General features: G+C 47.3%; 1 protein-coding gene across 2 annotated transcripts in view; it reads left to right on the top strand.

The window, feature by feature from the left end:
- P3H2 (prolyl 3-hydroxylase 2) overlaps positions 1 to 20002 on the top strand; it is a 121783-nt gene that overhangs the window by 21614 nt on the left and 80167 nt on the right. Inside the window, exon 1 of one of the 2 annotated variants that reach the window (XM_083504135.1) lies at positions 15027 to 15509. The exons of the other annotated variant lie outside the window; for it this stretch is intronic. Within the exon in view, the coding sequence (XP_083360261.1) occupies positions 15489 to 15509 (21 nt within the window). The 5' untranslated portion in view covers positions 15027 to 15488. Of the gene's footprint in view, positions 1 to 15026; positions 15510 to 20002 lie in introns of those variants that run through there. 2 annotated transcript variants of the gene reach the window in all.

Raw genomic sequence — 20002 nt, 5'->3', positions numbered from 1 at the left:
AGAGACTCTCCGCTTGGCCTGGAGATTAAACTGCCTTCGCTAGAGAAAAGGGGTGCAGTGACCTGTGCTCCCCACAACCTCCACCCCCAGTAGGGTTGCCAGACTTCCAGGTCGGAGGTCTGAAGTCTCTAGGTTTTCCTGGCCCTCTCCAGGCTTGGGGGCTTGAATATCCAGGGGGGTGAGAGCTAATAATAATAATAATAATAATAATAATAATAATAAATGACTATGTGTGCAGCTCGCAAACTTCAGAAAGCATTATACTAGGGAGAAATGTCTTGCAAGGATGTGCCTGTTTGCCAAAACTGCATACGAAGATGCGTTTATGAGGTCAAATGCAAATGAGCAATATATCTCCAGAACCTCCAAGGACAGCAGAACATATCCATCATGTCATAAAATCCATACACCGCTTGGTTGTTAAAAAACCTCAAAGCGGTTTGCTAAAACAGTAAAATCAAGAAAAATGCAAACAGTACTTTAAAGAATACAAAAATCATGATACTAAAACAGATTAAAATATCTCAACTTTCTAGGTAGGCTTCTCTGAACAGGAATGTTTTTAGCAGGCGCCGAAAACAGTACAGTGAAGGCCACTGCCAGATTTCAATAGGCAGGGAGTTCCAAAGGAATTGAAGATTGAATTCTTACCAATGTGGAACGGGTGTTACGTGGCAGCTGTAAGTAGTGCCAATTCTGCCAATCAAAGTTCTTGAGTGTACTCCATCTTCCATGAATTTGCCTAATGGTGTGGGTTTTTTTAAGCCATCCCAGTTGGTGGGAAGCAAACCACAACAACATGGCCTCTTCCATGTGGATTCCTTGGGCTCACCTACACAACCTCCTTGGCCACAGACCACCAGGTCCAGGGTTTACCAGCCACCACTGCTGCCCACCATAGTCTTGTTCTCTACCCATAGTGCACCTGGGGAGAGACGCCAGACCATTCCAGGCAGCAAAGAGAGTGTAGGCTGTGTGGTTTAAAGGTGGACCTTCCCCACGGGGTGGTGGATGAGGCAGAAGGAGAGCTCTGCTCTGGGACAAGAACCAGCGCAGGATTGATCTGGTTTAAGAGTCCTGGACCTTTGTGAGTTCCAAGCTCCGCTCCTCCGCTGTAGAGCAGCCAACTCTCACACTTTGAGAGGGGAACACCCAGTTGTAAAGCCCCATGTCTCTCCCACTTTGAAATCTGATCTCCAGGCACATCTTCACTGTGTTTCCTAAATGACTAACAGCACAATCCTGGGCATGTCTGCAGGGTTCGTGTTTAGAGGACATCAGTCTGGGAGATGGTTCTTTTAAAAAAACAGAGAGGAGAAGCTGCAATGAATTAGCTCTCCCAAAATTCATTCCTGGCCACCCCAGTCTCAGAGCAGTGAGAATAGTGGAATTGTAGAGTTGGAAGGGACCCAACGGCCATCTAGTCCAGGAATCTCAATTAAAGCATCCATGACAGATGGCCATCCAAACTCTGCTTTAAAATCTCCAAGGAAGGAGAGACTGCTTCTGAAGTGAAGGTTTAAGGAAGGCATTAGGTCTCTCAGTGGCTATACTCTAGTAATCTATTTGTCCAATCCTCTTTTCAAAGCCATCAAAGAGATGTGTTGCTTCCTCTTTCTTTCATTTTTTAAAAACCACAAAACTGTGCTTTGCTAACCTTTCCATGGCTCTGGCGATATACAGTGGTGCCCGGCAAGACGAATGCCTCACAAGACGGAAAACTCGCTAGACGAAAGAGTTTTCCGTTTTGGAGGTGCTTCGCAAAACGAATCTCCTATGGGCTTGCTTCGCAAGACGAAAATGTCTTGCGAGTTCCTGCGAATTTTTTTCCCTTCCCCCCCTTTTTCTAAGCCACTAAACCGCTTATCCGCTTATCCGATAAGCCGCTAAAAGCCACTAATAGCCACTAATAGCACTAATAGCGCTAATCCGCTAATCTGTCAATGGGCTTGCTTCGCAAGACGAAAAAAACGCTAGACGAAGAGACTCACAGAATGGATTCTTTTCGTCTTGCGAGGCACCACTGTAGTAAGATAATCGATATAGTGACCAAGTGTGCAGCGGCCATGAAAAAGGAGAATCCCATGCTAAGGATCATTAGGAAAGGAATTGAAAATAAAGCTGCTCCTATTTGTTACACAAATTTATGGTGCAAGTGCATTTGGAATACGGTGTACACTTTCTGGTCTCCTCAACTCAAAAAGGATATTGTAGAGTTGGGAAAAGTTTGAATACTGTAAGGGGAACCAAAACAGTTAAGGGGGTGAAGCGACGCCCCTATAGGAAAAGTTTGCAGCGTTTGGGACTTTTTAGTTTCGAGAAAAGACAAGCAAGGGGTGACATGATTGGCGTTTATAAAAGGATGCATGACATGGTGAAAACAGGCAGAGAAAGGTTTTCTCTCCCTCATAACTCAGTAACTCAAGGACATCCAGCGAAGCTAAAGGCTGGAAGATTCGGGACAGATAAACTAAATGAATTCTTCATGCAACACATAGTAAAACTGTGGAGCGTGTTCCCACAGGAAGCAGCGATGGCCACGAACCAAGATTGCCTTAAAAGAGGATTGGACAAATTCATGAAGGATGAGAGGGCTAAGGAGCAAGCTGTGGCAATCACACAGGGTCCCTGGACGTTTCACCGTCTATTGATCCCTGTGCCACCACTTTATTTCTCGCTGCCACCACCCAGGCCCCACCTGGTACAATACTGAGTCCAGGCAGGGTTAAATTGGAACATAAACTTCTGTTTATTTAGTGCAGTTTAACAAGCGTGTGGTTTCATAAACGGTATTGGTCAATTACAGTCATGGGCTGCCTATCCAGACCTATAACTTCCGCTACCTGCTCTCACTCACTAAACCACCTCTCAGATATTTACTTCTCTTCCTAGATCCTAACTGTTCCTGACTCAGCTTATTTCGCTACACTAACTCCACCTCCCCACAGACTCTATCCCAATTCACTCCCACTCCAACCAACCACCCAACTCCCAACGAACTTGCCCCTCCCAGAGCTGGTTTTATAGTCCCTCTGACTCCACCCCCTGGGTTCTGATTGGGTAACATGTTTAACTATTTCACCTCCAGCACTCTCATATGTTAACATCACACAAGCTGATTGGGCACCTTGGGCGGCGCATGTGCCCTGCGCAAAGGGGCGGGGCCAGCTTCCCATGGGGCACTGCGGGGCCTCCAAGGAGTCTGCCTGCCTCCTACCACTCAACTGTCCTACAGCTGTGGGGGAGGAAATGGGCGGACTGTTTGGGGCAGCTCGGAGCATGCGTCACTCCCAGGAGAGACGTGTGGCTTGGGTGCGCTGCAGCCCCCCCCCCCGAGTTCCACCCACCATTTTTTCACACACACACCCCTCAGTGGTGAAACCCGGGGCGGACTGCACCCAACACACACCCCTTGCTATGCCCCAGCCGCTGTGACAACAGGATTCTTGACTAGATGGGGCATTGACCTGATCCAACAGGATCGTGTCATGGGCTTTGAAGACACTTGAACTCAGGACACAAGGGAGAAAAGTGCTAAGAGGAAGGCAGGCTTGGCAAATCCACACCGTGATCAACTCCCACCAATGTCCCCACTGTGGAAGGACGTGTGGATCCAGAATTGGCCTCCACAGTCACTTAGGGACTCATTGTTAAAACCATGCTTGTGGAAGACAATCTTACTCGGCAACGAGGGATCACCAAAGAAGAAGAAGACCTTTCCAATCCAGCCTGCTTCAAGAGCCGGCTGGTGGCATCTCTTGCATGACACATGTTGGTGTCAAGAGAAGTATATGGCAGGTAAAAAGGTGGACCAGACACTTGTCCGCTATCCCCGCCTAGGTGAAATGGGATCTCCTGCCCTCCGAAACGTGCCTTCAAGATCTCCAACTGCACGCCGGGCTCTTAATTGCTTGCAGCCCGCGAGATATTATTTTCGTGCAGGGAAATTTCCTCCTGGCAGGCTTTCCAGAGCGCTTACAGCCAGCCTGTTGTGCATTAGCGAGAAATCAGTTTTTCTCATCAGCAAAGCTCTATTAAGGCTTGTGTTTGTGTTTCATTTGCCCTCGGTTGCCGCACGGAGGTCCTGGACTCTGTTATCGGCTTTGCTCATAAAAGGGAAGGCGGCTGCTTCTGACAGCTGCAGGGAAGGGCTTGGGAGGCCAGTAATGCAGATGTGCCGGGCTCTTGCGCAGCCGCACTTGGCTGCATCGCAGGGGGGTTGGACTAGATGACCCCTTGGGGCCCCTTACAGCTCTACAGTTCCATGTTTCCATGACCTCAGAAGGTGTTGGACTCTCCTTCTTTGGAGGTTTTTAAGCAGAGGTTGGATGGTCATCTGTCAGTGGTTCTTCAGCCACAATTGCTTCCTTGCAAGGGGTTGGACTGGATGGCCTTTGGGTGCACCTCCCATACTCTCCAGTTCTATGATTCTATTTTACTGAGGATGTTGGCATCCAGCCTGACTCCTTGGGCAGAGAAAAGCCCGGATCTGTATTCATCGTTGCCAAGCAAACTATCCCTTTTCCCCCCTGGCGCATCGTACCAGGAACTTATGAATGGTCGATTCCACTGAACCGTCGGGATTGCGGCTTTGGAGTTTTGTGTTTGCTCACGTAATGTTGGCCGTGCCAGGTCTGGGCTAGCCAATTCCGCAGGCCCTTGAATTGCTTGTAGCTGATGCCTTAATGAGTCGCCTTCAGGAGATGCTTTGCATTCCTTCTGTTTTATGGCATGGTGAGCGCTCTCTCTCCCTCTCTCTCTCCTTACCTCATTAGCCGCAGAGAGGCAGCTTGGGAGCGAACAGGAACTTTCCCCACAAAGGTTCCTGGCCTTCCTTTCTCTGCCTCTGGATGCAGAGCCCAAGTGGATGTAGTCTAAACACAGGACCGGAATCCAAGATTACCCGTGGAGTATAAGCAGTAGCCTGCCTGAGCTCGGAATCCAACTTAGAACTAGGATAATCACAATTACTTGAAGTCTAAAGGCTTTGTTTTCTTTTTCAATAAAAGCAAAGAAGTTGGTGGAAAGGGCTGCTGCTTGTACTGTGTTTTGCAAAAGCACCGGAGCTCCTGAGAATTACTGCCTGCATCTAAAGGCAAGTCTCTTGCAGAGTCCTGAGCCCAGGTTGGGACATCCCAGAAACAGACCCCACCCCAGATGATGCATTTTGGTCTCCAAGCATCAGGGGAGGGAACAGCCCCCCTGTGGGGAGAGCTTACAACATTTGGGGCTTTTTACTTCAGGGCAGCGGTTGCCAAACCCTTTTTGGTCCACTGCCCCCCTTGGTTGCATCAACTCACCCCCAGTGCCCCTTGCCCTACAAAAAGCATCATTCAGAATAGTTAGCAAGACCCACTAAGGAAGAGAATAGCAGAATTCATTGCACATTTATTCAAACTCTAATTAAAACTGGTTCAATGCACGCAACAAAAGGGATGAACTTGACCTAGCAACAAAAGCTCTTCCAAGTATGATAGTCACACTTCAGAGCAATGGTGACTTCCAGGTAATTTCGTTGTCCCCGAGAGGGGGCAATGACAATAAAGATATTATTATTGTTGTTGTTGTTGTTGTTGTTGTGTCCAGGGCGGCTGTGTACCAGCTCCATCTGGTATGCAGGGTGAGACCCTACCTGCCCGCAGACTGTCTCACCAGAGTGGTGCATGCTCTGGTTATCTCCTGCTTGGACTACTGCAATGCGCTCTACGTGGGGCCACCTTTGAAGGTGACCCGGAAAATGCAATTAATCCAGAATGCAGCAGCTAGACTGGTAACTGGGAATGGCTGCCAGGACCATATAACACTGGTCCTGAGAGATTTGCATTGGCTCCCAGTATGTTTCTGAGCACAATTCAAAGTGTTGGTGTTGACCTTTAAAGCCCTAAACAGCCTCGGCCCACTTTATCTGAAGGAGCGTCTTCACCTCCTTCATCCAGCCTGGACACTGAGATCCAGCTCCAAGGGCCTTCTGGCGGTTCCCTCCCTGTGAGAAGTGAGGTTACAGAGAACCAGGCAGCCACCCAGAGTGGCTGGGGAAACTCAGCCAGATGGGCAGGGTATAAATTGTTGTTGTTGTTGTTGTTGTTGTTGTTGTTATTCCACTGTATAGATATCTTATGAAATCACACTGTTTTGCTTTATGCCTTTTTAAAGCATTAATGAATTTGCTTTGGAGTACAGAGGGATGCCTTAAGTGTGCTCCGAAGTTTGTGGGGTGCAAAGGGGTCTCAAGTGCACAGGGACTCTGGGTCTTCCTGTAGGTCTCTTTCTGGCCAGTTTTGAGCTCCCCAACCCTGCTCAGGGCTCTTGCGTCAGATTCAGATGTTGTGATGCCTGCCTTGCAGGGGGTTGGACTAGATGACCCTTGTGGTCCCCTTCTAACTCTACAATGTGATGGTTCTATTAGTTATACCCCTAGCATCCCCCTTAGGGAATCCCCCACCCAGGGGGCAGCAGCACCACTTTTGGGACCTGGCGGTTTCGAGCAAAGAGGGACAGAAAACTATACATGAACTGGAGAAAGTGTATTATTATTATTTTATTTTAATTTTATTTTATTTTATTTTAATTTAATTTTATTTTAATTTATTGAAATTATATATTGCCCCATACCCAGAGGTCTCAGGGTGGTTCACAGAACAAAATCAAAATATAAAACCACAAAATATATAATCAAAATAAAAACAACAGCCGAATAACCCCCATCCCCCCAAAAAAGCACATGTTAAAAGGGCATAGGATGTCAGTCAAATCAACCAATGGCCTGGTTAAAGAGGAACGTGTATAATGAAGGCGCCAGATGAACTTTCCTGGGGAGAACATTCCAGAGATGGGGAGCCACTGCATACAGAAAAGTCTTCCTCCCTCCCTCTCCCATACGATACGATAATCTTTATTGTCATTGTTCCATACAGAACGACAAAACTGAAAAAATCTACATCATACATTCATAACCAACAAGCCTGCTATCCCAGCTATCCCAGCCTGGTTAGCCCCCTAAAAACTCTGATACCCCATTTTTAAATACAATATACTCTCATAGAGACTCCTTACACAGCAATCAAAATCGCATTTGAGTAGAAACTGTTTCTCAGGTGGCTAGTCCTCATCTTTATAACCCTGTCCCTTCTTCCAGAAGGCAGAAGCTGAAAGAGATCATTTCTGGGGTGCGCACTATCCTGCGCTATCTCTGCAGCTTTCCTATGGCACCTGGAAGCATAGATTTTGATCTAAGGTGGGAAGAGTGCACCCAATTATTATCTCCGCAGTCTTTACAACCCTGGATAGCATTGTTTTTTCCCTGACTGTGCAGCTCCCAAACCACACACACAGACCAAAAGTTAATACACTCTCCACAGTACAATGGTGAAATGCCATCAACAGGTCCCTTGAGAGATTGTTTTTCCCGAGGATTCTCAGAAAATATACCTCTCTGCGCAGCGCCCCTTCAGCGAAGCGGGAGGAGAAATGGAAGGGGCTCCGTTTCTCCTGCCACTTCTTTGCTGAAGGGGAGCTGCGCAGAGAGGGGGAGAATTTTTTTCCCCTGTTCTCCCCCTCCTATGGTCCGATGCGTCCTATAGAGCGAAAAATACGGTAACCTCTGCTGTGCTCTCTTCATCAGGTCTTTAGTGTTTTCTCCCCAGGTTAGGTCATCTCTCAACTCCATTCCCAGAAATCGAAACACCGAGACCTGTTCCATGCACTTCCCCTCAATAATAAGTGGCTGAATATTCAATTTACATTTCCTAAAGTCCACAATAATCTTTTTTCTTTAAGTTGTTTAAATTGTTTTAAATTGTTTTAAATTGGAGTAAATTGTTTTTCCTGCACTACTCCCCCAACTGCTCCTAGCACTAGAAGTGGGAAGCATCCAAAGAAACTGAATGTTGGAAGATTTGGGGCAGACAAAAGAAACTGCTTCTTTGCACAGGGCGTAGTTAAATGATGGATTTGTGCTTCTAGAGGAGGTCGTGATGGCCGCCAACTTGGATGGCTTTGAAAGAGGATGAGACAAATTCATGGAGGAGGAGGGGGCTATCGATGGCTAATAGCCAGGAGGGCTATCCTCTGCATCCACAGCTGGAAGCAGAAATGATTCTGAGTTGCTGGAAACCACAGGAGGGAAGAGCGTTGCCCTTGTGTTCGAATCCTGATTGCTGGTTTCCCTTAGGAGCATCTGGCTGGCCACTAGGAGAACGGGATTCTGGACTAGATGGGCCCCTGGCCTGATCCTGCAGAGCTTTTCTTATGAGAGAGGTATATCGAACTGGTAGATAATTTATTATGGTGGGAGACCAGCTTATAAAACACACTTGGGGGTACAGTCCCAGAAGGAAAACAAACAATTAAAACAATGTACAACAATAAATTTAAAATAAGCGTTTAGACACTTAAGTTTAAAATAAACTACCGCAGGGAGCTGACTCAGAGTCACCCATGGAACCGAGTTTGGGGATTTTCTTAACAAACTAGTTTAAGTTGGGAGATGGTCTACGCCTAAAGATCAGTACGCAGAATCTGGGGACCATCCGGGTCGTCTTCTGATCTTTGCCTAACAGGAAAAGGTCGAATTTTTGCTTTTCCAGGAGGTCAGCGAGCCTCACCAGTAGGGGCTCAATGGTCTCACTACGTGCCTCTTCATAAAAGGGACATCTAAAGAACAAGTGCTCTGGGCTTCCTATCTCCCCCAATGAACAGGCTCAATGTCTCTGAGTGTATGGGACTTTTTTAAAGGATCCTTCCAGGACCGGTGAGGGCAGAGCCGAGCTATCAAACTGAATTCCTTCTTGGCCCTGATTCAAATATGAACCAGAGTAGTTTTTGTTTAGGGACGGGTTGAGGGGAGAGACCCTAACTCTTACATCCCATGCCTTCACTGGAAATAATAGTGGAAGTGATAACCTGAAAATAGGAACAGAAGTGATAGCATCAAAAGATGTACACAAAGCAACATAGGAAAGTGCAACATGGCCAGGTTTAAGCTGTTTCAGCCCAGTGGCCAGCCTGACTGGCTTGTCAAGAGCAGGACTCGCCGTTCGGTGCACCACACAAGCCGCCTCAGTTCCAGAGTGATGAGCGGCAGGCAGGATTTGCAAGTACCGTGAACAAACCAATGGGGCTGAACTAGATGACCCAGGAGGCTCCCTTCCAACTCCACAATTCTATGAACCTCGTGGCCAAGTGCAGGGCAGAAGAAAGGAAAGAAAGCAGGTGCCCTGGGCAGGGAGATGCAGTCCGCTTGCTTGATTTGCAAACGCGGAAGATCCCCCTTGCCCCGGAGGCCAGTTTTGAAAATACAGAATTAGGAGGATCCTGTCCCCGAGAAGATATAATTTCATGGGATCTCAGAAGCTCACTTGCAGACTTCGGGAAAGCGAAAGAGCCACGATCGGCTGTGTTCGAGTGGAACCCCTTCCTGAACAACATTGCCCAACAGCTGCATCCTGTTGGAGCAGGAAAAGGACAGAGTTTAACCATCTCCTCTGTGTTGAGGAACAGCTGCAACTGCCTGTCCTCTAAGCCTCTGGCGACAGGGACCAAGACGAACGCATAGGAGGCATAAAGGATCACCCACACATGATTATTTTGATGTTGATCCGCAGAGTTGCAAAGAAGAACATGTGGCCTGCGCATTTCATCTTGCTGCGTCTTGACAAACATATGTAATGTCCACCCTTCTCCCCAGTTACTGACATCCTGGAAACCAGCCTGGAAAGGAGATTCATACCTTGGCCAGCACCAAATTCCCTAAAGGACAACTTGAGGAGTTGATGAAGCTTTGTTGCTGATGGAGTCCAGCCTTCCCTGCAAAGCAGACTTGCCAGCAACCCCCGGTGGCCCTTGCAAGCTTTGTATCTGCACGTAGCCTCTTTCCTTCGACTTAGGATGCTGCCTGTCAGGGTGCCAGAAAGCCCCTCCAGATGTTCGTTTTATTTTGCTCGTGGTGGTATTGGGAAAGTTATATGTCATGCTTTTCATGCTGTTTGCACCTGGAAATGTTTTAGGGTAGACATGCTGCCTCATTCCCTATTAGTGCATGCAGTGTAACTCCCTGCTGAAATCCTGCAACTTTTCATACCTTGATTTTTTATTTTATTTTTGCGGGGACAGGGTTTGACTTGCTTTTGTTGCCTTATGTGACTTAGCAGTGTCTTCTGCACTGTAGGGAGTTGGAGCAGAGGATCATTCCAACTCTGCGATTCTGTAATTCTTTCTTGCAAAAGTGCCCCTCCTGACAGCAATGAAGCAGCAATATGATAAGTCTGAGGATGTGCCAGAGAGCAACCAATAAAGTGGAATAAATCCATTATTAATGTGCCAATGAAACATTGCACAACACACCTGCAAAAAGACAACAGCAACACGAGTCTTGAGGGTCCCTGAAGGTGGCTGGGCTTGAGGAATTTGACCTTTGCAAATTCCAGCACAAGCTCACCTGTTCCACACCTCCCAGCCTATTAAGTGGATCAGAACTTAGTAAATTGTTGTGATTAAACTGCGAAGTTACACTCAGAGACAGATCTCATTTTGTAGCACGTTTTCTCTCCAAATGCACATTTTTAAATGCATCCTGTTCTCAACATGGCCAAGCAGATTTTCATTTTGGGAAGCCCATAAGCGGGACCTGAGAGCAACTTCACTCTCCATAATTATGATTCAAAGCAATTGGCATCCAGAAACCTCATTTCCTGGGCAGGGGAGGTAGAGCAAAGCCATTGTGGTTAGTAGCCATTGATGCTGAAAGCCATCCAAGTTGGTGGGAGTGAACGCTCTTGCTTAAACCAGGTGCTGCGTGAAGAAGCAGCCAGCAGGATCTCTGGATCCTGCAGGATTTGTCTACTGCCTCCTGCTTCATTTCACTTGCGACACCATGTGCTCAGATACAATCTGGGTATGCCTCAGCTTACTGACCTGGCCAAATCCAACCCTCCCCCTCCCCTCTCCGCTGATATCACCACCTATTTGCCATTTTAAAAATGTTCACATTTCTTGGCCAGAAATCTCCTGCACTCACCTTTAAAAGCCCTCTGATGAAGTGTCCTGGCTTTGACAGACACTGGGCACCGTTCCCATTGACCTCACCAGTCGACTCTTAAAACTCCATCTTAGACACACACACACACACACCGATGTTCCCGGGACCATAAAGCTTGCTGTCCAACCAGCAAGGTTTGTAAATTGGGACTTTCTTGGGCAGCAGGAGAAGCATGGGTCACTGGGAGCCGGTCAGGTGTGAGGTGTCATATGAACAGGTGGTCCTTCTCCAGCTGGGGAGGGAACGCCCTCAAATTTCAGCCAGGACCCAGGAGAGAGGGTTTTTTTGTTCAGCAGAAAGCCATTGCCTCATTTCACAATCTTTGGGGGAGCACAGACTATAACGTTGTTCTTCATTATGCTTGGAGCCCTCACCCAGTTACTGACCTCTGGAAAAGGCAGAGGAACGATCTGGCTTCCCATTCCGGGTCACTGAGGTCCTGTAACTTGAGCTTTGCATCCTATGTTTTGTTCGCCACTTTAGCAGAGGCCAGGCATGTATCCTGTCCTCCAGAGCAGGGTTCTGCCCCTAGGCGAGTCTGCTTCTCTTCCTCTCTGTTTCTTCTTATACCGATTGAAGAAAGAGAAGCTCTGTATCAGGATCAATCCAAAGGGTTCCCGTCCACCTTTGGGTGAATGTTCAGGGAGGCAGGAGAGGCTATATTGTTTATTAATATCATTCCTAACTTGCGCTAGCACATTTCTTTACTTAGCAGAGTCTTACATTCTTCTTTTAAATGCACAGCAGATAGCTGGTTGCAGGCTTGTTTAAGCCTCTTACTGTTAGGTCCCTGAAAAGTTCCCTTATATCCCTCTTAAAAGAATAAACACACGACAATCTTGTGTAAAGTATATAAAGGTTTACTCACATCATCAGTTCACAGTTGGATCCCTGAAGGCAGACTTAAGTTACAAAGTAGATATGTGTGGGTCTATCCCATATGGGGATACTAGCCCCTGTCAGGTGGGCTATTGTAAAAGAACAAGCGACATGTTTATGGTGATTTCTGACACCTCTTTTTCTAGAAAAATAGCCCTGCTAGGAACTAACTGGCAATTTTCAACTTCAGCTGCTTTGCCAACCTCAAAGGGTTGTTGTAAAATAAAACTGGGGTGATAACTCTGAGCTCATTGGAGGAAGAGTGCAAATGTACTAAAATTACCTCTCTGTGTCCAAAACCAGTGCTTGTCTAAGTAGATCTTAAACTGGATTTCCTTTTTATGTTTTTTTGAATGGGGGAGTTGAACTCTTCTCCCAAGGTCACTGTTTTGGGATTTTTTAAGAGCACTTTCAGTATAGTGTTGGAAAACTTTAAAACCCACGAGTGGAAAAACCCTGGTGGTAAGAGAGCAGATGAATCTCTTTAATGCACTTTTAAACTGCCGTTGCACAAATGCAGTCCAGATGTGTCGGAAAGGGGACTTGGTTTTCGCAAATCGCTGAGCTGCCGCTTTTGGAAACTGGGCTCAGCTTGAGCATCATGCTTGGACCACTCAGGTACAGAGGCTGCCAGGAGACTGGTGTCGGCGGGCACTGCCTTCCGAAAAGTCTGCTTGCTTGGATGTGAGTCTCAGTGATTTCAGTAGAAATGGCTCCGAAGTCATTTATCTAGGGAATCACCTGTGTGGTTCAAAATCAGGTAATTTGGGACTCTGTTCATACCCTGACATCTCTCCCACCTCTGCTCATTTTCCCAGTCTCCTCTTCGCAAGAGAGTTACATGGGTTTGTGATTTATTTTTTAATGGCCTCATGAAAATTCATCAGCCTTTTAGTGCAAAATGCACATTTCCCCATGCAAGTTCCCTTAATGCAACACATCTGGTACATTATTTGCACTGATATATGCCTTTGTTTATGCACACTGTAACCTAATGTATGCATTTTCACACTGATTATCTGCAGGACTGCATAGCAAAATTCAGAACAGTCTGAATTTCAAAAGCTAGCTGAGCTTCAGTTTGTATAAGGAGAGCCTGCTGGATCAGGCCAATGACCCGTCAGGTCCAGCATCCTATTCTCACAGTGGCCAGGATGATACCCCAAAGTAAAACCAGCAAGCAGGATTCAAGCACTCCCTTCATGTCATTCTGGACTCACAGCTGTCCATGGAGGCGCAGGATAATTCTGTGTCCAGCGTCCAGGGCGGCTGTTTACCAGCTCCATCTGGTACGCAGGCTGAGACCGTATCTGCCTGCGGACTGTCTCGCCAGAGTGGTGCATGCTCTGGCTATCTCCCGCTTGGACTACTGCAATGCGCTCTACATGAGGCTACCTTTGAAGGTGACCCGGAAACTGCAACTAATCCAGAATGCGGCAGCTAGACCGGTGACTGGCCACCAGTCTAGCTGCCGCATTCTGGATTAGTTCCGAGGGCCTTCTGGCGGTTCCCTCATTGCGAGAAATGAGGTTGCAGGGAACCAGGCAGAAGGCCTTCTCGGTGGTGGCGCCTGCCCTGTGGAACGCCCTCCCAGCAGATGTCAAGGAAATAAACAACTATTTTACTTTTAAAAGACATCTGAAGGCGGCCCTGTTTAGGGAAGTTTTTAATGTCTGATGTTGTATTGTTTTTGATATTTGGTTGGACGCCGCTCAGAGTGGCTGGGGAGACCCAGTCAGATGGGCGGGGCATAAATAAATTATTATTATTATTATTATTATTATTATTATTATTATTATTATTATTATTTGGTTTCCAGCATGTAGTATTCAGAAGCATTGCTGTCTCCCACTATGGTAGCAGAGCAGAGCTATCCTGGCTAGGAGCCATCGATAGCCCTCTCCTCCTCCATGAATTTGTCCTGTCCTCTTTTAAAGCCATCCAGGTTGGTGGCTGTCATTGCCTCCTGTGGCAGGGAGTTCCATAGCTTAACTGTGTTCTGTGTTAAGAAGGACTTTCTTTAATCTTTTGTGAATCTCCCAGCATATTGTTTTAGGAAGTGAGAATGTGAAACCTGCTTCTCTCAGTCTGAAATGCCTCTTTGCACCTGCCCTGCAAATGGCCGACAAGATGCTTCCAAGGCTCCCGCACTTCACCCCACGGATCTTCACTGGGTCCTTTAAGGAGCAGGGAGAATGGCCAAGGAAGGATCACTTGTGGGGGAGCTCGGAGGAGCTCGCTTTGTTGCCAAGCCACAGAGGAAGCCAGTCTCAATTCAGAGGTGCTGCTGGTTTGATTTATTTATTTGGATACCCGAAGCCGTTACAAAGCAATATACATGCAACCAAAATAAAACACGTTGCACAGCTGAAAGAATTGTTAAAGCGAGGCATGCTGTCAAATAGGAATTTACTGCACTGAAGAATTTAACTTTGCTTCCCCACAAACTTTTCTCCTTAAAACTGCTGCTTGAAAGACAAAACAGGCACAGGGCCTGTTCCCTGGTAATAATAATAATAATAATAATAATAATAATAATAATAATAATAATAATAATAATAATAATGTGAGAGATTTAAATCTTTGAGCAAGGCTGCTCTTAAGTCCTCATAAACAGCACAAACAAAAGTCCGTAGTAGGGCAAATATTCAGGTGCATGACACACTCACACCCTGACAGAGTCTCTCTTTGGGCAGAATCTGGCATTGCGACCTTCAACTATAGCAGAGTGCATAGTCTGGAATCGCAGAGCTGGAGAAACTTTTCCCCACTGAAGATTTGTCATGCTGGTTATGGGGCGAGGAGTCTGAATAGACACCTTGGCATGCCAAGAGCTGCGTTTGGACAGGCAGGGAGAAGTGTGATCCGCACAAAAACTATGTTATAAGATATGAGATTTCATATGGCAAGGCACCATCTCAAAGTTTGACAAGCTCAGAATGCTCCCCAAAAGTCTATAAACATCAGTAACTTGTCATGTTTCCTGATTCTGAGATGGAATCGCTTTATTACAACATTGATGATGAGGCATTCCCCGTTCTTTGGATTCCACTGGAAATCCGCCGAATGCAAGGACACAGACTGACAGTCAGATCATGTCGCCACAGAGTTGGTAGCAGACTCTGCAATGGCAAAGGCAGGTTCCAGCGGCTGCAAAACAGGGATGGAGAGAAAGGAGATTCCAGAATGCAGATGCCTTCTGCCAGATCCCTAGGCCCACAGATGGTGTGCGATGGAAGCCACACCATGGAGGAGAGGGAGGCAGAAAGAAAGCTTCCGAACGTGGATTAATCTAGACATCGTGACATCACTGAGCCTGGGCTGGCTAGATGGCAAGGGGTCCAGCATTTCCAAAGACTGACGGTAGCTGCGGTGGAAAACGGGAGATTGTGTCAGGTCTCGCCAAGTTCGCTGCGGTGTCTAATACAAAAGGGAAGATCGTTCCCGAGGAAACTCTTGTTCTTTTGAGGGAGCTCCCATCCTTTGGAAATGCGACTTCTTTTTTTTACTCAATGAAAACCCCAGGACGGCCACGGAGGCTGCTCTTGAATGGCTGGGCCTTTGCCAAAGCCCAATGAAGTCAGTGGAAAAAAGTGTGAGTGTTTTAGAACTTGATCTGTTCCCCCTACAGCCTGGTTTCCTCGCTTGCCAGCTTCCAGATGGGGTAATTGGCCCTTCTGTCTCCATACTTTCACTCTTCACTCCCAAACATAAACACAGCTTCGCTGGGCAGCTGCACGGCACTGTTCCCCCTTCCCGTGTACCTGGGAGAGCTTTTGCTGATAACAGCAATTTTCTCTGAACTGGGAGTTTTTTTGCTCTTTAAATGCCTGGTGGGCCACAGTTGTTGTGGCCTGCTGGCCTCCCCCCAAGTTGGGGGCTGGTTTCCTTTTGGAAAAGAAAATGCAGGAGGCTAGCACTCTGGGTGGCTAACAGCTACGATGCCTAGGTTCCGTGTTAGTGATGGAGGCAATGTTGTTGTTGTTGTTTAGTCGTGTCCAACTCTTCGTGACCCCCTGGACCAGAGCACGCCAGGCCCTCCTGTCTTCCACTGCCTCCCGCAGTTTGGTCAAACTCATGCTGGTAGCTTCGAGAACACTGTCCCACCATCTCGTCCTCTGTCGTCCCCTTCTCCTTGTGCCCGCCATCTTTCCCAACATCAGGGTCTTTTCCAGGGAGTCTTCTCTTCTCATGAGGTGGCCAAAGTCTTGGAGCCTCAGCTTCAGGATCTGTCCTTCCAGTGAGCACTCAGGGCTGATTTCCTTCAGAATGGAGAGGTTGGATCTTCTTGCAGTCCATGGGACTCTCAAGAGTCTCCTCCAGCACCAGAATTCAAAAGCATCAGTTCTTTGGCGATCAGCCTTCTTTATGGTCCAGCTCTCACTTCCATACATCACTACTGGGAAAACCATAGCTTTAACTATACGGACCTTTGCTGGCAAGGTGATGTCTCTGCTTTTTAAGATGCTGTCTAGGTTTGTCATTGCTTTCCTCCCAAGAAGCAGGCATCTTTTAATTTTGTGACTGCTGTCACCATCTGCAGTGGTGACAGCAGTCACAAAATTAAAAGATGGAGGTGATATTTTCCTCCAACTCCTATCACACTGGACTCAAGGACATCCATTGTAGCTGAATGTTGGAAGACTGGCTAGAATGAAAGGAAGGAAGGTATTGGACTCTCCTTAGTGGGGGGTCTGTCAGCAGATGTTGGGTAGCCAACCTGGCAGGGAACTTTTAGCTCTGATTCCTGCATTGAAGGGGCTGGGACTAGGTGACCCTCACAATCTCTTTCAGTTCTACGATTCTATGAGTTTATGGGTTTATATATATATAAAAATAATAATGATAATAATAATAATTTATCATTTATACTCCACCCATCTGACTGGGTTTCCCCAGCCACTCTGGGTGGCTTCCAACCAAATATCAAAAACAATACAGCGTCAGACATTAAAAACTTCCCTAAACAGGGCCACCTACAGTTGTCTTTTCAAAGTAAAATAGTTGTTTATTCCACAGGGGCATTCCACAGAGCAGGTGCCACTACCGAGAAGGCCCTCTGCCTGGTTCCCTGTAACCTCACTTCTCGCAGCGAGGGAACTGCCAGAAGGCCCTCGGCGCTGGATCTCAGTGTCCAGGCAGAATGATGGGGGTGGAGACGCTCCTTCAGGTATACTGGGCTGAGGCCATTTAGGGCTTTACAGGTCAGCACCAACACTTTGAATTGTGCTTGGAAATGTACTGGGAGCCAATGTAGGTCTTTCAGGACTGCTGGTCTCAGCGGCCGCTCCCAGTCACCAGTCTAGCTGCCGCATTCCTGGATTAGTTGCAGTTTCCAGGTCACCTTCAAAGGGAGCCGCACATGAACTCAGTCTCACAGGAAGCAATGATGTCCAGCAACTTAGATGGCTTTAAGAGTGGATTTGGGCAAGTTCCCCACAAGCATCTGCTTGGCCCTGTGAGAACAGGATCCTGACTAGATGGGCCATTGGCCTGAATCAGTAGGCTATTCTTATTCTCTTATCCTTAGCCATGAATTCCATATGTCGCTCCCTGCAGTAGACACAAATAAAATCTTTGCTGCTTGAGCACTGCTTTTAGTCTCTACTGGAACTTGGAAAGGGGAATTGTCTCTCTCCTGGACTTTAGCCACTTTCCTGTTAATACCTCACCTAAATCATTTGCATCATGTAAATCTTCCAAGGCCCTAGGTTGATGAAGAACAGACCCGAAGCTGTCGCAGTCCATACATCTGGATTTGGGTAGATGTCCTGGGAAAGATGGGTTCTTTTGAATATTTGAGCTCAAACACTCTGGAACACTCTGTGTCTCCCTTTTGGCTCTGAGACGGGTGACCCCTGTTGTTGATCTTTCTCTCCCTTCGGCCCAGAAAGGTGGAAGGGGGAGACCCCCCAGTGGGGCGTGGTCGCCGCAATTAATTTCAAGCCGTGTGGTAATTAATTACAAGGCTGTTTACATGTCAGGATGCCTTGTTTATATCCCTGGGTTTTTCGATGTGAGAGGCCCTGCCAAGTCGCAAAACCTCATCCAAGACCGTCCGTCTTGTGACACTCAGCAGATGTGAGGGGACCTTTTAAACAAAATTCATTACATAGTTTGTTTTGCCTGCTGAATGGACTTTGGGGGCCAGTCCCCTTTTCTCCCCCCACCTTTTCCCATTTCTGAAGAGCTGCATGGTCAACTCAGTACTCAAGATTTTGGGATTCCCCTAGATGGGGACCGAGGGGCTGTTTTGCATGGTGTGGAATGACTGGAATTCAAGGGACATGGCTGGAATTCAAAGGACCCTGTGCATATTTACTCAAAAGTAAGTCCCACCATGTGCAGTGGAGAAGAGCACTGTATTGCCAAACTCTGGAATACCTTTAGTCTTTATTATTTTGTGGCTAATATTCAAGGGTGGTGCTGTGGTCTAAACCACAGAGCCTAGGGCTTGCCGAGCGGAAGGTCGGCGGTTCGAATCCCTGCGATGGGGTGAGCTCCCGTTGCTCGGTCCCTGCTCCTGCCCACCTAGCAGTTTGAAAGCACGTCAAAGTGCAAGTAGATCGATAGGTACTGCTCTGGCAGGAAGGTAAACCACGTTTCCATGCGCTGCTCTGGTTCGCCAGAAGCGGCTTAGTCATGCTGGCCACATGACCCGGAAGCTGCACGCCGGCTCCCTCGGCCAGTAAAGCGAGATGAGCGCCACAACCCCAGAGTCGGTCACGACTGGACCTAATGGCCAGGGGTCCCTTTACCTTTATTCAAGGGTTTGGCAAATGGCCCATCTCGGGGGAAAATATCTCATAAGCTAAAAGGATCTACAGTATCTAACTTGTGGGCAGCCAATGAATAGCATCTGGTTGGCCGCTGTGAGAACAGGATGCTGGAATGAATGGACCACTGGCCTCATCCTGCAGGCTCTTTTAGGGTTCTTATGAAACCACCAAGACTGGGATTCTTAATGGATTTTGGGAGAAATCATTCCTTTTACCTTGAAAAATATACATATTCCCACATGGAATTTCTTTAAAAGCAATAAGAGTAAATCCTCACCCCCACCTCTGAAAATTTCGTGAATTTGTATCTCCCCATTCTGCTTTTAAAAGTGCATTGTCAATAACTGATTGTCAATAGCAAAGATCAAACAAAACACAGAAGGCCCCCCACCCCCCAGGTCTTTTGGCACATCAATGCTTTAAATGTTCTGCAAGGAGGTTCTTTTATCAGAATGGGAGTGGCCCAAAACCTTCCAGTAATTTCAGCTGCTCAGGTTTGGAATTCCAATATTTCTGGCCTCCTGGGTCCCTGGAATGCAGATCCCTTTGGGGTCTTTAAAAGCTCCCTTTGCCTCTATAATTTTGTATGCTAACCGTGCATAATCTTGGATTCTGCAACAGGGTGGAATCTTCTATCCAGGCTGGCCCACAATCCACTTCTCATGAAAGAGCTTTGCTAATGAGCACATAATAAATAAATATTAATAATTGTTCAGGGCTGACCTCGGTGTGTGTGTGGGGGGGGGTCGAGTCTTGGACTCAGGCCATAGAGCAGGGAGTTTTTGGATGTTTGCCCAGGCTTGGACTTTTGGTGAAAGATGGACTTTGGGGCACCAATCAATCAATCAATCAATCGATTCATCATTGTATTTGTGTAGGTAAGGGCGATCTTGTAGGTAAACTGGCTGCTACTTTGGCTTGACAGTGCCTGGTTAATCCTTGCAGGAGGCATTGCCTGCGAATTATTCCAGGACATTGCCCACTCACACAATGCCTCTGTTGAGCTTGTGTCGAAAAACCGTCAGTGCTGTGCAATGAGTCGTGGAATGTGTGTCTGGGGTCCTTGGAAGCATAGCTGAGGTCAGAGTAATCTGGTTTAGATTGGAAAAAGGGCAGCTGGTGTTCTCAGGCCCCTGTTTTCTTCAAGGAGAAGAGCGATTGGAGGCCAGGCAGGGGTGGCTGACCACAGGGGTCCGGAATCAAGAATTGTGCCTATTTTCCCAGCTGGAAAAATGCCATTAATGTCGTCTCCTCCTCTCACAGCTGCAGGGCAGCCAATTCCTGGGCCAGATTCATGGCTCTGGGCTCC

Source organism: Podarcis liolepis, assembly GCF_965112155.1.
Source record: "Podarcis liolepis genome assembly, chromosome: 5".
NCBI lineage: Eukaryota > Metazoa > Chordata > Lepidosauria > Squamata > Lacertidae > Podarcis > Podarcis liolepis.
The sequence above is the reverse complement of the archived record's forward strand: the minus strand, read 5'-3'. Positions and strand labels throughout refer to the sequence as shown.